Source organism: Nesoenas mayeri, assembly GCF_963082525.1.
Source record: "Nesoenas mayeri genome assembly, chromosome: Z".
Lineage (NCBI taxonomy): Eukaryota > Metazoa > Chordata > Aves > Columbiformes > Columbidae > Nesoenas > Nesoenas mayeri.
The window spans coordinates 59731181-59748927 of NC_137542.1; the positions used below are offsets into that span (position 1 = coordinate 59731181).

The 17747-nt window shown below is 36.6% G+C and overlaps 1 protein-coding gene across 1 annotated transcript in view; it reads right to left on the reverse strand.

The window, feature by feature from the left end:
- Positions 1-931: 931 nt before the first annotated feature.
- ADAMTS6 (ADAM metallopeptidase with thrombospondin type 1 motif 6) overlaps positions 932-17747 on the reverse strand; it is a gene marked incomplete at its 5' end in the record, with an annotated part of 141756 nt that continues 124940 nt past the window's right edge. Inside the window, 4 exons of the mRNA XM_080362255.1 lie at positions 932-1168; positions 9001-9157; positions 10375-10551; positions 16981-17185. Of these exons, the coding sequence (XP_080218381.1) occupies positions 1059-1168; positions 9001-9157; positions 10375-10551; positions 16981-17185 (649 nt within the window). The 3' untranslated portion in view covers positions 932-1058. The remainder of the gene's footprint in view (positions 1169-9000; positions 9158-10374; positions 10552-16980; positions 17186-17747) is intronic.

Below are 17747 nucleotides of genomic sequence, written 5' to 3' on the forward strand. Positions count from 1 at the left end.
AAAGATTCTTGCTATTACACAGTAGACTTATCTTTTACACTGGAATTCCTTAGTTTTAGAGAATCAAAAGTAACATGTAAACCAGATCTAGATGCCCACAAAGGTGTTTCTTCTTTGTGGCTGGTGTTGTAAACAAAAGTGAGCTGGAGTCAAAGTGTAAGTTCTAAGCAACCTGTACGGTAGCAGTGAAGGAGCTGGCAATACGGTCTTCACCACTGTTGGAGCCTGCCTCCTCCATGATACTGAAATATGTTCCTTTTCAGTGGAAATCTCAGCTTCACTTGTACAATGGTAAGATGGCTATAAACCTGCAACGCAGATTCAATTTCATTTCATAGTACACTTGTATTTCATGCACCACTGCAATAACTGTTGCACCTCTTAAAACTAAGTCCCTTATGGTTGTTCTATTTAGTATAGCTTTATATATGGCTCACAGCAGTGTTCAGGAAATATGGATTACTCCAAAGAGAATTAGGTGGAATGAAGGAAAAATACTTTAAAAAAAAAAAAAAATTATGCTCCTTAAATAACGTTTCCAAGCTCATTTTATAATTTAAATTGTGGTGCTGTGTCATGAGATAAAATAGTTAACATTTTTAAGCTATGACTTAACATTTTTTTGATTCTTCTTTACTTCCATAGTAGACCAAGTCATAACAGCTACATTTTAAACAGTTTTAAATACAAATGGATTCAGTGTCATTGCTAAGTCCATAATAAAAATTATTTTAATGGTCCAAGGAGGTAAACAGACTATTGGATTTAGTCAAAAGAACACAAATGTTCCACAGTAAGCTATTCTATATGTGTTTTGTGGATCTTTCCAATTTGGCATGCCCTCCTTATACTGTGTCCAGCACTTTGGATTAATAAATCCCACTTCACAGAAGTTAAAATAATATTGAAATCCTGTCAGCTGGGGCTGACCAGTGGTTACGTTTTCCACAGGGTAATGCATTTGCAAGGACGACAACCTCATTCCGCTGTGTGGCTCTCTTTGATGGACACTCTTCCACAATGATAATAACAAGGCACATTCTTCTGCTTTCTGTGGGTCAGTGTCCTTGGCAGGTCTTGCAGCACATCTGTCTGAAGTATGCTCGACTGCAGAACTTGAACTTCAGCACCAGTGGGCAATATGCCACTTTGTTCACATCTTTGCACTCTAATAGTTAAGAGCATTAAAGAGAAGGGGGAAAAGAAAAAAAAAAAAAAAAAAGGAGAAAAAAAAAGAAAAAAAAAGAAAAAAAAAGAAAAAAAAAGAAAAAAAGAAAAAAGAAAAATTAAAGTACAGAGAAAATTTGACATTTAACATGCTTCTTCTATATCCATCCACCTTGCCCTCTTTGTAACTTCTCTTTCTAGTCCAGCTGAGTGCACACAATATATTTTAAAAAGCCATTAAAATGTTTGCAGGGCTTCTCTCCCAGACATTTACAAGTGTGTCCACTTTGTCTTGGAAGAATTATCATTTATTGGGATAAATGATCACTTTGGACAGCTAGGAAATGTGAACCATTTTTCTTACAATACTTTTATAGCTTCTTTCTCAGGAGTTATTTTATCCATCCATGAGAGGTTATCCAAAATCTAACATGATTCGCACTATTTGGTACCATGCCTTTGCATTTGTAAGAATTCTTGAAACAGAATGTGCATTGCAGCTAACAGGGATGAAGAAAAAGTGTTACAAATAAAAACAGTAACAGTGTGAGTTTGGTGGCTGGACTGAATGGTGAATTGTACTTTAGGCTTGATTCCACACATTCATACTTTCTCTTATGCAAGAGGGAAAGCCAATTTTATGCCTGTAATAGACATGTAGGAGTTTTATTTTGTAGCCGTGTTTTCCCTATATGCTCAGCAAGCCCTTATCATATCAGCAGGTAACTCTCCCAGAAAGGGAAAACAATGCATTCAACCACACAGAGGAAGGATTCCTTCTTTTCCATCCCACACAGGTTGTTTCTAAAGTGACTTGTGAGGGTACATTATAGGAACACTATTGAATACCTTGTGGCTCTCCTCTAGCTTAGCTTCTTGTCTGTAGAAAGAAGGTGGGAATAGGGAATGGAACAGTTTGGTCCATGACCAGCTCTTATTCTAATATAGCTGGAGATACCAGCTGTAGCTGAGAGCTCAGGGGTACACTCAGGTTCTACAGCTCAGCTGCTGCTACCGCAGATTTCATTTTGAATGGAGTGAGTATTGTGATAGAACGCCTGATACAGGATTTTTAGTTAAAAGCATTTGCACAGTTCCTTCCAGACTGACATAAAAATATGACTTTGGGAAGGAACCTTGCTTCATGTGTAGGAAGATGGAAGAGACGTGTATGGTGAAAATGTAAACTCCACAACTTTAAAGTACAAAAATTAAGTGATGGGAAGAATGAAATTAATTTATTAGACAATAATTTGTCTCCAGTGAATGCTGTAAGTTTTTACTGTTTAAAGGCTGCATTTGATACTGGCTTCCTCCTACAATCTTTCTCAAATTACAACCAGCTATAAGCAAAACATGAATAAAAAGGAGGTAAACTAGCAGCACTTTGACCATTATCATATTTTGTATTGAACTGGTATCTGTGAAGACTGGAAGTCTGGATGCTGTTGCTCCAAGGCCTGACAGAACAATAATCCTTGACTCCGAGATGTCTGCAAGCCAAATATGAAAGAGACAATAGACACACCAAGCAGGTGAGAAAATAAAAAAGTAATAGTGAAACAAACACAACCAGCATGTAGAATCCTTCAGCTATTCCTATTTGTCTTCCTTCTACATACAATCTCCTAGGACATTATTTTTGCTCTGGAATAGGTAGTTATGGACAGTGAGTTCATCCTGCAAGCACACTGTAGTTAACAAATGCAGATGACAAGCTTTAGTATTTGAACCTAGGAAAGCATTAGTGAGGCTGAACTTCAGGGGTGTGTACTGAACAGTATTTCTGATGATGGCAATATTGATGTTTTTTAGCTAGATAAGTAGAGGTCATGAAATTATTTAAACTGTAATTTCATTAACACAGATATAGTGCTTTTACTATAATTTTTTACTCTACCTACCCAATCTTTTATGTATTATTTTTCTCACTTTTTAAATGTCAATTTGAAACATAGTTCAATGCCAGGACAAAAGACATCGGGGGTAGCTTGTTGAAATAGACATATCTATCAGCAGCACATGGTCACTGTGTTTCACTGAGTTTCAAAAACTCTTCCCAAAATACCTTTCAGAAATATTTTGGGTCCTCATGCTTGTGGAGACTGGAAGTATAAGAGAGACAGATGGTGAAATATTAATGAAGTGAGGAATAAAAAGGTTCACTTGATCTTGACAAGATGTAAGAAGTTCACCCAGTTGCAAAAATAACCCTCATACACATCGTATTAGTTAAACATAGGTAAAGCCACGAACTGCATTTTTGCTAAAAGTAGGATTTGAAATTATCATATTTCATGTTCTTAAAGTTATTCTTCCTCTTGACTAAAACTGGATGCTGTTCAGCCAATGTCATTTGGACAGCATTGAGACAATATTCCAGAAGTTGCCCACAACTTCTGTTTTAAAAATCAGTTTTGAAATAAATATGGTGGCTGATGAAGTAGCCTATTCTTCATAGGACTGTGGTTGAATGGAAGAGGTTTAGCAGAGCCCTTTTTGTTCCTAGAAACTAATGTTAATAAATTGCAGTAAGCTGCATGTATTAAACTCTCCTTTCCTGAACTTTGTGGCTAGATCAGACAATATTATGATATTAAGTATCATGTTACAGTAATAAAATCACAAAATGTCATTGTGCCTTCAGCTAAAGAGACTGCAGAGACATATAATGCAAAATAAAAAGAAAACTGAAATGATATTTAAATAGATAAAACAGTTTTTCAGTCAAAGTTTCAGTAGGCCTTTAGCTGTCTGGATTCAGCAGACATACATACACTTCAGAGAATAAAATAATTCTGAATACATTTCAAATTGTGTAGTACATGCTGCCTGTAGCTCACTTCCAGTAGCAAATGTAATGTTACCCTCATCAGTGGCAGCTTGTCAAAAGCCCCATCTACAATATTGTAAGACACCAATGAAGAGTTTAAAGAAAATTAAGAGCCAAGCAGACGTAAAATTTGACAAGATATATTGTAACTTTCTTTTACTATTTCTGTATGCCAAAAATGTTGACTTTTCTTTTATGTAAACAAGCCATACTTTCCCCAAGAAAGTGCTTCTAAACTTTACCAACATGACCATTATACTGCAGAGTGGCTCAAGGTCCCTCAAAAACCTGTATGTTCTTATCTTGGGTTAGCAAAATTTAGTTGTCCAGCAATTGCTGAATGGGTTCTATAGGGTGCAAGCACTAGAGTTTGGCAAGTGATAGGAATCAGGTTGCTTGCTGGGGTTTGAAATGGGAAGGGTATCCCCTCGGCAAGTCTAGCCCCACTGCAAACCAGTGAGTTGTTGTTAGAGATGCCTTTGCCCCACAGTGGGGCTCAAAGCACAAAGCAGTGCTACCAGGTGGCATGGGGACAAGTCTCTGTGTGCCAGCACATGTGCTCTGCTTGACCAGTGGTCTTGAGGGGCAGAACCCTTGCTCTGAGAGATGTCGTCCCTGATTCCGAAATACTGATACACAGTTCACATCCCACTGCACTTGGAGAGAGACAAAAGCGAATGCACAGTCACAGTACACCCCTCTCACAAATACATTCACAAGGGGACACCAGAACTCAAATATTTCTTTCTGAGAAAGTATTACCTTTCCAAAATCAGTTGTGTTCTTTAGGATTAGTTAGTTCTTAAATCTTACAAGTTTTCCAGCATCTCTAGTATGTTGGAAAAGATATGCCTCCCTCTTTAAAGGCTAACACTTTACTAACACAAGAGATGTCCCCTCCTTTTGTGTCTAAGATGTTATTTTAAGAGAGAAAATGTGCAATATATGTACATTTTTCTTGCAAATAGTTAGTGCTTCTAATATTCAGTATTTAATAGCAACTCTGAAATGTGTATAAATTAGAATATATTTTTAAGAAATACTTCAAAAAAATACCTTGAAGACAAATTTTTTGTCTAGTTTTGGAATAGGCAACAATAGTAGGGCTCAGTAGAATCTCCACCCTCTGGTGGATGCAGGGGAAAACATAGTGACAGGGGATGAGAGAAAGACTGAGGCGCTAAAAGCCTTCTTTGCCTCAGTCTTTAATAGTAAAATCCATTGTGCTCCAGGTACCCATCCCTCTGAGCCAGAAGATAGGGATGGAGAACAGAATGAAGCCCCAATAATCCAAGGAGAAATGGTTGGTGACATGCTACACCACTTATGTACACATAAGTCTATGGGGCCAGATGGGATCCATTCAAGGGTACTCGGGGAGATGGTGGAGGTGGTCAATAAGTCACTTTCAATTACTTATCAGCAGGCCTGGTTAACTGGGCAGGTCCCAGTTGACTTGAGGTTTGCAAATGTGACACCCATCTACAAGAAAGGACAGAAGGAGGATCCGGGGAATTACATGCTTGTCAGTCTGACCTCAGTGCCAAGGAAGGTTATGGAGCAGACTGTCCTGAGTGACATCACACAGCATGTGCAGGACAACTAGGTGATCAGGCCCAGTCAGCATGGGTTTATGAAAGGCAGGTCCTGCTTGACCAACCTGATATCATTCTATGACAAAGTGACCTGTGCAGTGGCTGAAGAAAAGGTTGTGGATGTTGTGTACTTGGACTCCAGTAAAGTGTTTGACACTGTATTCCACAGCATTCTCCTGGAGAAGCTGGCAGCTCATGGCCTGGATGGTCATTTTCTTCACTGGATAAAGAACTGGCTTGATGGCTGGGCCCAAAGAGTTGTGGTGAAAGGAGTCAAATCCAGTTGTTGGCCAGTCACGAGTGGTGTTCCCCAGGGCTCAGTACTGGGGACAGTTCTGTTTAATATCTTAATAAATGATCTGGATGAGGGGATTGAGTGCACCCTTAGTAAGTTTGCAGATGACACCAAGCTGGGTGGGCATGTTGATCTGCTGGAGGGCAGAAAGGCCATACAGAGGGATCTGGACCATCTGGATCGATAGGCTGAGGCCAATTGTGTGAGGTTCAACAAAGCCAAGTGTCGGGTCCTGCACTTGGGTCACAACAACCCCAGGCAGTGCTACAGGCTCAGGGAAGAGTGGCTGGAAAGCTGCCTGCAGGAAAAGGACCGAGGGTGTTGATTGACAGTGGCTGAACATGAGCCAGCAGTGTGCCCAGTTGGACAAGAAGACCACCAGCATCCTGGCTTGTATCAGAACTAGTGTGGCCAGCAGGGCTGAAGAAGTGATTGTCCTCTTGTACTCAGCACTGGTGAGGCCCCACCTTGAATCCTGTGTTCAGTTTTGGGCCCCTCACCACAGGAAAGGCATTGAGGTGCTGGAAAGAGTTCAGAGATGGGCAGTGAGGCTGATGAGGGGTCTGGAGCACAAGTCTGATGAGGAGCAGCTGAGGGAACTGGGGCTGTTCAGCCTGTGGAAAAGGAGGCTGAGGGGAGACCTTATCACTGTCTACAACTACCTGAAAGAAGGCTATAGCATAGAGGGTGTTGGTCTCTTCTCCCAAGTAACAAGTGAAAAGACAAGAGGAAATGGCCTCAAATTGCACCAGAGGAGGTTTAGTTTGGATATTAGAAAAAAATTCTTCATGGGAAGGGTTGTCAGGCATTGGAACAGGCTGCCCAGGGAAGTGGTGGAGTCACCATCCCTGGACGTGTTTAAAAGACATGTAGCTGAGGCTCTTAGGGACATGGACTAGAGGTGGACTCAGCAGTGTTAGGTTAAGGGTTGGAGTCAATGATCTTAAATGTCTTCTCCAAACAAAATAATTCCACGATTCTGTAATTGTAACAAGGTTCTTCTGAAAGGATGTATATTAAATTGCTAAATGAACTTTGAGATTACACTTTTAAGTCATTTAAGCCACTTAATCACTAACAAATAATCAGTGGTTTCCAGCAAATACCTTCAACATGGGATATAAACAAAAATGGGGTGCTAAGTGGCAATGTGGTGGGAACTGTATCTGTTGGAATTAACTGCTATATCTTGATTGTTCCTAACTGTGCTAATGAGGCTTCATGGCTGTCAGTAAGCAGCTGGCTCATGCCCAGCCAACTCAGAGTGCAGGCCAGAGAGCTGAAGTCCATCTGGAATACTATGTAAGTGATTTTCAACATTTCTTATTTGTGGAACCCAAAAATTTTCCAGTGAAGATGTAGGTCCTTGAAAACTGCTATTATCAACAGCCTTACTTTTCATTGTTACCCTGCACAGCTCCACTGTTAAGAAGTCCATGGCTATCCAGTGTACACAGATGACATACAGAAGACCCCTGACTGTAGTCATCTATGGGAGATTAGCTTATTTTCCAGATAATATTGAAGAATTACTAACATAATTACTATAAATAACAACATGGTCTCATCATCTTGAAATTAAGAGGAGACTGGGACTAAATCATGCCCACTTAATAAGTATTTTATTGCCTTCCTTCCTTTGGAAATAGACAATATCTATGTTTGGAAATAAAATATCATTTAGCCTTCAAGCTTTAAAGGGTAGAAAGTTTCCTAGATTGAAAATCATCATATAAAGATTGCTTGAGAGTACTAAACAGAAAAATGAGAATTAAAATTATAAGGAAAATTGTATTACAAAGATGTTTTTCAAATAACAACATGGGATGATAAGCCCTATTTAAAAATAAAGCTTCAATACTGTAAATTATGGTGCTCAAACATTAAATCATCAGTGTATTTCTTGGAAGACCAGTATGCTCACATTTCATCCCAGACTTCTCAATTTGAGAGACTTTTATGACAACTTGAAGTCTATGGTGAGAACTTGAAGGGATACCGTAGGTACTGAATGACCAACAAATCGGGGTAAACTGTAGCATAAGTTTGCCTTTTAAAAAAAAATGTAAATTCATAGTCCTTATTCCATATAACTAGGATATTAAACTTCAATGTAGTTGGAGAACTTGTGTAAAAGATACTCTATTATACACTACACAGAGATAAGATATATTAAAAGGAGTAGCATTAGTGATGTCATAGTCAAGTTGTCAAAACTTAGGGAATAATTGTTTTAAAAGACCTATAGTTGCCATGGAAAATTTCCTGATTTTTGGACTTGTACATTTTAGTAATTTTTTAATTCCTTTTCCCTATACAAAATTTATTCTTCCTGTGAGCAACTATTCTATTTTTTTTTTTACAATCAATAAGGTTGTGGGTTTTTTTGTTTTTGTTTTTAATTTTACTGCTTGACCCTCTAATTCTACTTGGAAGACATAATTTCTTAATAGGTTTTCTTGGACAATTTATGAGTTCAGATCTGGAACCTTTCACAATAAGCTTATTTTTACATGATTATCTAGTATATCCTCTAGTAAAAATACGTTGTGATGAACAAGTAGACTGTATCATGTAAAAAATACTGTAATTCTTTCAAACAGGCATTACAAATCCAAGAAATTAGAAGTTAATTAGAAGAATCTGACAAGTAGGTCAAAGTGTAAGAATAGGCTTGTAGCACAGTGTAGCATTAAATCTGTGGACCCAGTCTTTCAATGACCATGTAATTAAGTATTTTTGCCACTACGTTGTTATGTTAACCACTAATGGAGCAGGCAGAAAGTCAGTGGATGAGAAGCATATCATGCACCCGCTGCTACTACAGACATTTCCATTGAACCAATAAAGAGACTGGAAAATTAATGACACAAAACAATAGTATTTTGTTCATGACTTGGCCTTACACTTTAACAGTGTTTTTTTTTTTTTAAACAAAGCATCTGCATTGTGTTTTTTGTTGACAACTAATTTGAAAATAATTGTAAAAAAAATCACTCACAGGCTGAGAGATGACATCATGTAAATTATTACTAATAAATTAATGTAGTAATACTGACTGTGTTGCATTACTCCTTCCAGAATATATTCTATTAAGATGGCAAGCTTACCTTCTGTGTTGGAAATGGGAGTACTGTCACATTTACTTTCACACTGCTGCATTGATGGAGGTCTAAGTGTTTCTGGACACTCGCTGGATGCTTGTCCAGTGTATGAGAGGCACTGTACTGTTCTCATCTGTTGCCCAAGACCACACTGTGCAGAACACTAAAAATAAGAAAGATAAAAAGGTAAAACAATTTGGATACAATTTTAAAATATACACCAAGATAATAGGAAAGCAATTTGGAAAAGTACACATGCACACATTTTAAAGAAGACAGGCATCTGAAAATATTTGGTTAATACAGAAAATAGTTTTCATAACATTGTTTAGAAATTTGGGATTTTGACAGCATACCTGAGCACTTGTCTTTCAAAGAAAACAAAACACAATGTAATATTGGCTCCCTGAGTAGCACAGATTTAAGGTATAAGACTATAATTTACAGTATTTCATATATCATATCTGAACTTAAGTGCATGTTTTCAAGAGAGAAATAATCATTTTAGAATAAAGAAGAAAAACTAAGGCAATCAAGAAGTCAAATCTCCTACAGGACTTTTTTTAAGGAAAAAGAAAACTATATTTCAAACAAAAATAATTTGTTATTTCAAAACATTTTTAATCTCTATAGTGGTTTTAGCACAGTATCAATTTAAGACGAAAGTGCAACTGAAAAACTACCATAAAGGAGCAGTCACTTAGACTGCACTGCCACAAATGGCTGTCCTTTGGCTAGTTAAGCTAAAGTGTTTTATTTTTATTAGTGGAAAACTACTCGGCGAACTCAGAAAGTGAAATATCCATTTATTGTTTTAAAACCAGGCCACTAATCATAATTGAGACATAAAAACACAAAGAAGGAAACTCAGTATATTGTATTTAGAAACAGCAGCACTATTCAGCCTGTCACGTAATAATTTTGCTCCCTGTCTGGTAATTCAGACTATTTTATGTAAGATTTGATAGATCTTGAAGATTTTTGGGTGGCTACATATATCTCTCTTACTAAAATAGGAATGGCCTTTGTATTTCCATCATGTTTGTTAAGGAAGTTAAACACATTTTTAAAAATTTTAAACCTTGCAACATTGTGGTATCCCAAAATCCCCTTCCAAAAATACTGTAATAAGGACTATTTATTTTTTTTTAAAATGCATGAAGGAATTCGTCAAGTAGAAATTAGATTGCTGTCAGCAAACCCTTTATAGTTTAGCAGACAACTGTCATTCAGAATCACATTTCAAACTGAGACAGAGTGAGATAGTTTCCATGACTCAGACAAAAGCATCTCCTATCCATTTCCAGCAACATCTTATCCTGAAAAGGTGCTAATGAGTAGGAGACTAACAGCGATAAATACTTAAATGAACTATCTTACCTGTCCCCAGTCTCCTGCAACCCAGCGAGGAGGAGGACATCGGCCTAAACTACATCGGATGCGGACTGGCGGCTTGCTTTCCTCTTGGCATTGAGCAGCTGGAAAAGTTTTTAAAAGGTCGCTGCTTTTGCACAGAACAATTCGGTGTTTGAATCCTGGGCCACACTTCGGTGTGCACTGAAAAAAATATTGACACGAATAAATAAATAATGAAATCTCTGTAAAAAGTCAATAAAGTGTCAAAAATGTTGTTATGGAAAACAGAAGAATGTGTTTATGGTCTTACAGTTAAACTATAATCACAATTTCCCCAAGATGATAATTATAATTTTAAAATGTCTAGAAACACAAATATTATGAAGTTCAAGTTTTTATAATTGTTAATTTCATAGAAGTAGATTTTCTTTGCTATTCATATTTAGGCTACGGTGTTACTATTTACTCTTATATCTAAGAGCCTTTAGGTTAGGTTTAAGAAAAGTGCTTTGCTGCAAAGTAGTAAGGTCTGCCACATGCAGCGCAATCATGAAACAAACTTGAGTATGCATTTCAGAAACCAGAAGTTCAACTCTCTGTTCTTCATATATGACCTTAGTACAGTCTTTTTCCACCTCACTTACAGACAACTAAGCTACAATGAACACATTTTTTCCTCAAAAAACATATGGGAGGATAAATGCTTTACTCAACTCCACAGAAACCAGACTGTTCAGACAGAAATACTGTATCCTCTCTTTTGATGCATGCTTTTGTCTCCTTTTCTATTTAAACTCTAATTCTGTTTTCACACAGTTCTTGGTTTTGCTCCTTTTATCACTCCTCTGCTCGTTCTAAGAGCAAGCAGATAATCAAAGAGTGATTTGACAGTAAGGTCTGATGACCTCTGCTTTTCCTTCTCTTTCTTCACACTGGTTCCTCCTCTTCTCCTTCCTTTTTGCTATTGACTGTTAACTGTCATTTAATTTATATTAGCACAACTGCAGAACGGGGAACAGATAAATGCCAACAAAATTAAAACTTGAGACCTTCCCCAAATCAGTCCCTCTTTAGCATCTGACCAGGACGTTTTGCAAGCAGAGTTGGTATATTAACCTTTATCCTGTAAGCAAATCTGAAGTATTTGGCCCAGAATCAGTTTTTGATAGCATAAACCTTACATGCAGATTATGCTAAACCTGTCAAGAGTGGAACTGCCTTTCATAGAAAAGCAGCTGTAGAGACAAAACTGCCTGAGAAATAATACTTTGTGGAACTGGAGAAACATTCGAGAGGTTGCACACCAGAGGTTTTCCACACATCCAAAATGGGTGAGTATATAATTAGTAAAAAAAAACAAAACAAAACACCCAAACAAAAAAACCAAACATCACCTAAGATTAACTTTCAAAAAAATTACTTGAGTGATCCAAACTTCACTGTTGTATGCCTAATTACGAAGCATCTTAGCTTAACTTAAAGAAACTTTAAAACAGTTCCACAGCACTATTGAAGGTACCAATATTCCTTATACATACGTAAAGGTGTGTGTGTATACATATATATATATATATATCTGTATTTATACACGTCAAAAAAAGATCTTTCAGTCAAACTAAACTAAACTAGCCAACACAGAATCGACACAATTATCCTAAAACTTACCTCTACTTAGATTTAGGATCTTAAACTGGGCTGCAAAGAGATGGGAGTTTATTTGGAATTTATAGTCTGGAACTGCAAAATGGGTATATAACCACTTTCCCTAAAATTCAACCTTTCTTTCTCTATGCTATGCTATGCTATGCTATCCTTCCCTACCAAGGTACCACTTCCTGATCTACTGTAGCTTAGTGTTCAGAATTCTGATACAGAATAGCTAGGTTCAATTGTCCTCATACTGAAGGGCCTTCAACCCCAAATCCTGTGTACCCTAAGTACCTGTCTACTGGAAAGCTTGGGGAACAAAGCAAGAGAAGAGATCTCTCTCTCTCTCTAGCTGCACTGCAAAAAGAATATTAACACTAAATGGAGACCAAAACCAAATGACAACAAATACATGCGGTCTTCAGCATCATGTTCATTGAATCCTCAGTTCTGATCCAAACTCCATGGAATGTTGTGTGTGTTTTCTTCCACAACTATTTCATGTAAAATGCATTCCTTTTAAGCAGGAACTAGAATTAGTATCTGAGTGCTACAAAAATAACTTGCACTCAATCTCTTCTCAGTGACTGAACATTCTGTCAAAAACAAACAGAAAAGATACAAGGTTGAAAGGATCTTGTCAAAAACGTCAAAGTCCAATGTGTCTATGCTGTTTCATAATCTCTAGAATGTGTTAGCAAATAAGCAAGAGTTTGAGGATCAAAATTTGAGTTTCAGTGCATGCATTTTCTAGTCCTGCTTGAAGACATGTTCCTGTATCTATGTTTAAGCTGCCATCTGAGAAAAATCTTTCAGCTACTAGTATCAGAAGAAAACAACATCCCTTAAAAACAAACCAACAATTTTTCAGAGTCATAGTCAAAATGCCACTAAATGAGATGGACTACACCCCATCCTCCAAAATGAAAGTGAAGTAACAAAATAGGTTGCCTACAACAATACTGAATCCCCAAAAATAAAAAGCATTAGTAGAATTTAAAAAAAAAAAAAAAAAGTCTCCAGAGCAAATGCAAGACAAAATACCCAGACAAATTAAAACAGGAAACAGTGTCTACCATTGCTGCATGATTCTAGAATTTTTGACTCAGTGGAAGTCATGACTAAAGGTAATCTGAATGCAAATTACATGTGCCTGTCTGATAAGGCTCTTCTCAAGAAATCCTTAGATTATTTTTTGCCAGCTTATTATCTGGAAAAATATGAAAGAATTAATTTGTTGTGGGCAGCATAATTCAGTCAGAGCTCAACAACCACTAAGTGTGAAAAAATTTATGGCAAAACTGACATTACCTGAGAACAACTGCATTCCACTGTGCAAGACACTGTTAGCTTTAATTACTATTTCATAAAAGCACTTCTACATTCTCTTAAGGACTTGATTTAATCTCTATATTTAACAAAATGTTCTCATTTCTCTGACTGAAAAGAGAAAAAACTTCTTGTTAATTATCATTCAAGACTAAAAAATATGTAACTACAATACATTAATGCTCAAGAAGTACATTAGGATATAAAAGAGTGCTAATGGTGTTAATGGTTAATGGTTTAACTTGTTTCACATACTGCTTATATTGAGTATCAAAACAAAACTTTGGAACTTGCATTCCAGAGGAAAGTAGCAAGGTTTGCCATTGTTTTCAATGGAAGCAGTATTCAACTCTTCACTTTCTGAGGCCACTCTTGTTTTCATTTTAATGCTTCTGTCAGAAAATCATATAAATACATATATAAAAATGGTTTTATGTATACTACGATATGAACTTTAATATATTATATTTCTGGAAATGCTGAACAGAAAAAAAAAAAAAACCTTGTTATATGTAAATGGTATCGTAAGTCAAAAAGTTTTCCAAGCTACACCAGGCAAAATTCATACCAGAAATAAGTTGGCACTTTTTCACAATCCTGATTAAGCATCATCACAACCAGAAGCTCAGCAGAGTTTGAATAATTCATTTATCTTATAATTATTTTTTTCAAAATTGTAACATGCTCTTTCTGTATAAAGGCTGGATATGATGGGTTAAAAAATTCTTCAAGCTTCTTAACGTTGGTGGCAGTGCTGACAACTTTAAGGACAACGTCTTAGTGAGCAATGTCTCAAGGAGGCATAGGGGGAACATGTATCTATGACTCTATAACTTGTCACATGGATAATATAGTTTGCTAGTACTGAGATGATGCCTAGATATTACAATCAGAAATAAAGTGCTATGATAATGGATGCTCACAACCTATCAATGCCACAATGATGGAGTCTTCAACTGAGCATCCCTTCCCACTCATCCATCTTTCCTTTTCACTCCTTTCTGTTCTGCTCCAAGTCAGATTAATTTTCAAAGGGCTGGAATAGACTGCACCTTTTCAGGTAGGGACAAAGACCACTGAGTACCTTTTCTGCCTTGATTTTGTTGCCCTACTTCTTTCATGAAATGCTGGCTAACAGTGGAGTAAAAAATATTGTCCTGCATGTAGAACAAAACACACCTCAAGATTCACTGTGCCATTTCCAGGTTTCTTCAGGTCCTGATCTACACCAAGAAAAGCCACTGAAAGAAACTGCTTTTCTAAAGGTTTCAGGATATAAAGCTGACAACTTTTTATAAAACTGATTCAAAAAGATAGAAAACTAGAGATAGATTGAGGTTTAGTCTGGGAATGACTATCTGTTTTATGATGGTGGATTATTAACAAAACCTGGTATAATTAAGAGGAAATTCAGAATATAAGAAAAAGCATCTGTCTTATAAATTAATGAAAACAAAAAATATCAGAAATTCACATTATGTTTCAGAATATTTTTCTTTGATACAAAAGCTAAATGAAATGGCATTCTGTTCGTAATTCCTTACAGAACAAAACCAGCTGGACAGCACAGCAAAATGACATTTTTCTTTTGTTCAAATAAACTAGTTTCTTGAGCTAGGAAGAACAAATGGAGATTATAGAAGGCAGTAAGATGAACAGCAGCAGCTTCCACAGCAGCTCAGAGCATTGTAATTTAACACACAGACATTACTACTTTAAGTACTACCATAACGCTCAGACTATTACTAACTAATAGAGGATGGAGTCTCCATCCTCGGAGATATCAAAAAGCTGTCTGAACATGGCCCTGGGTAACTGGCTCTAGGACACTGCTTGAGCAGGGCAGAACTGGGCAAGATGACCTCCAGAGGTCCCTTCCAACCTCAACCATTCCGTGATTTAGTGAAGTATATTACCTGTATTAACAAATTATGGTAAAAGTTGTTCTTGTCACTTCTATGAGTGCTCACAGTGATGCTAGTAGCCTTCCTTCTTTATGCTTTCAGTTTCCAGAGACTCTAACAACTTTAAGAGCTAAAAGTATCTGTGTACAGAAGAGATCTATGCAACTACAGGCACTTTAAAACTTCTTTATGGTATCTGGTGATTTATAATTTACTTTGAACTAAAGATTGTTGTGAAAGGCAAGCAAGTACACAGAATATGGGGTACACTACTAATGGGTGTATCACTGGTAGATCATCTCAGTTTATTCTTAGAGTCTCCTTCAATGTTTTTAGACAAAGGAAGTAGGACAGTTGTAACCTGCTTGGGCTTCAGTAAAGTATTTGAAAGGGAGATAACAATGACCTTCTAGGATCAGTCATAGGACTGATCTGATTAATATTTCTTTACAGTTTATTTAATGATATTTCAGTTTTTCAGTATTTCTAAAATTACTGAAATTAGCAGATAGGACAGGTGACTAACTGACCTTGATGCTACAGAGGTATGTTCTACAGAAAGAACTGGACAACCGTGAGGACATAATAATTGAGGCAGGAAACAAATGAGGCACATGTGAAACCTCTGGGATAATATATACATTAACTCTAGTCATTTATTCTCAAAAAGACAACTTCAAATTGAAATATAAAAGCAGAATGTGATCAAGATTAATTCCTTTCTCATGAAAAATAGCTGGAAAGGAAGGAGGACTGTTTCAGATAACAGAAGTAAACAGGTATAAACTGGCATAAAACTAAAACATTAGAACACTTGCAATTAAAAGACTGAAATTCAGAAATATAGTTTTCCAAGAAGAAGTAGGACAAACCCCCAAAATTACTTTAAAACATAGTGTAATCAATTTATGACATCCCTTGTATGATATGGCTGCATTTGACAGTGAGGACACAGACATGGAAACTCAAGATATCCTAACTCATAGGTACTTCATAGCGCACTTTGAGATAAAAATTGCGGTGAGGTGGGAGTCCAGGAGAGCAAGGATGTGAAAAAGCATAATGACATTTTTGCACTCTGATGTGCATATGATGCAGTCCCATTCAAATGTATCTGCTTTTCCTTTCATCTGCACTGGTTCACATTCTTCAAATTTAATACTTGAATCAGTATAAGGTACAGTATAAGCCTGCCATTCTTAATGAAAAATGTTCTTTAATAAAGAGAATACCAATTTTCAAGTCTGCTTCTTGAGGTATGTTGTTAAGAACAGTGATGTTTTACATCAGTATGGTTACTTCAGCAGAAAAAAAAAGCGCAGTTTATTGTGGTTTCTGATATTCCAAACCTATCAGCTCTACTCTCCAGCTATTTGCTTATTCAAAAAAAAAGGAAATGGAAATTGCTTTTTTCTATGAGACTATTATCGCACATCAAACAGCTATTCTAAAGACTTTTTTGTTTCACTGGGTTTTTGTACTACTTTACTAATCTATTTTGGTTTTTACTATATTTCTACTACATTTAATCAAAACAGGTCAGAATCATTTGACAAAACAACAGAACTAACAACATAGAAGTAAATAACAAAGAAAAAAAACCCAAACACTTTTATACTAAATCTATGAAGTTTTGAATTTCTTATTAATGTTTGACTTAGCAAGCACTGATTGAAAACGTACTAATATTCTATGGCAGAGCTCTTGTCTCCACTACTACCAATGAGCAAACACGGCAAAATTTTCTTACTTCTGACCAGTCCAAAGCGACCCACTGTGGGGGACAGGACTGATTGTTACAGGGCTCTTTTTCAATAGGCCGGTGCGTTAAACAGTTGGTATTGTCCAGTGTCTCCTCCTCAGAAGGTCCAATCTTTCTGATACAGAGAACTGTTCGTGAACGCATTCCTCCATCACAGGTCTTACTGCATTCTGACCAATCTCCTATAAACCATCTGGATAAAAAAAAAGTTAGAGGACTTAATGCATTTCAGAAACCATAGATAATTGCACAAACCCAGAATCCAAATAGTTTAAATTACGAAACCTAAGTCACTGTTAACAATACACATATTCACAGTGAAATTAAGTAGAAACTTATGGGTCTTTTTACTGAGCATTTTAATTTGTTCCTCACTGTAATCTTATCTTCCAGCAATAATACTACTTTGTATTTTTCTAGAGCAGTGATTTCCAGTCTAGGCTCTAGTAGTTAGAAAGGAGTGTTAAGTCTGAAAAAAACTGCAGCTATATAAGTAGATTCGTAATGAATGTGCCTGAAATTGTTTCTCTGAAAGTGGTTTGCAACTGGAAATGTTTGGAAACCACTGCTGTAGGTTATACCACAAGTTAAAAGCCAGGATGGTTGCCTTTCTAAAATAATTCAGTCTCAAAATTGGGTTTTCTGAGAGTTAATTCTCATATGATTATGAAAGATTTATATTTTTTTAATAAACTACTATAGTGGAATGAAAAATATTATTTATTAGAGTAAGTGAAGCAAACACTAGTAAAACA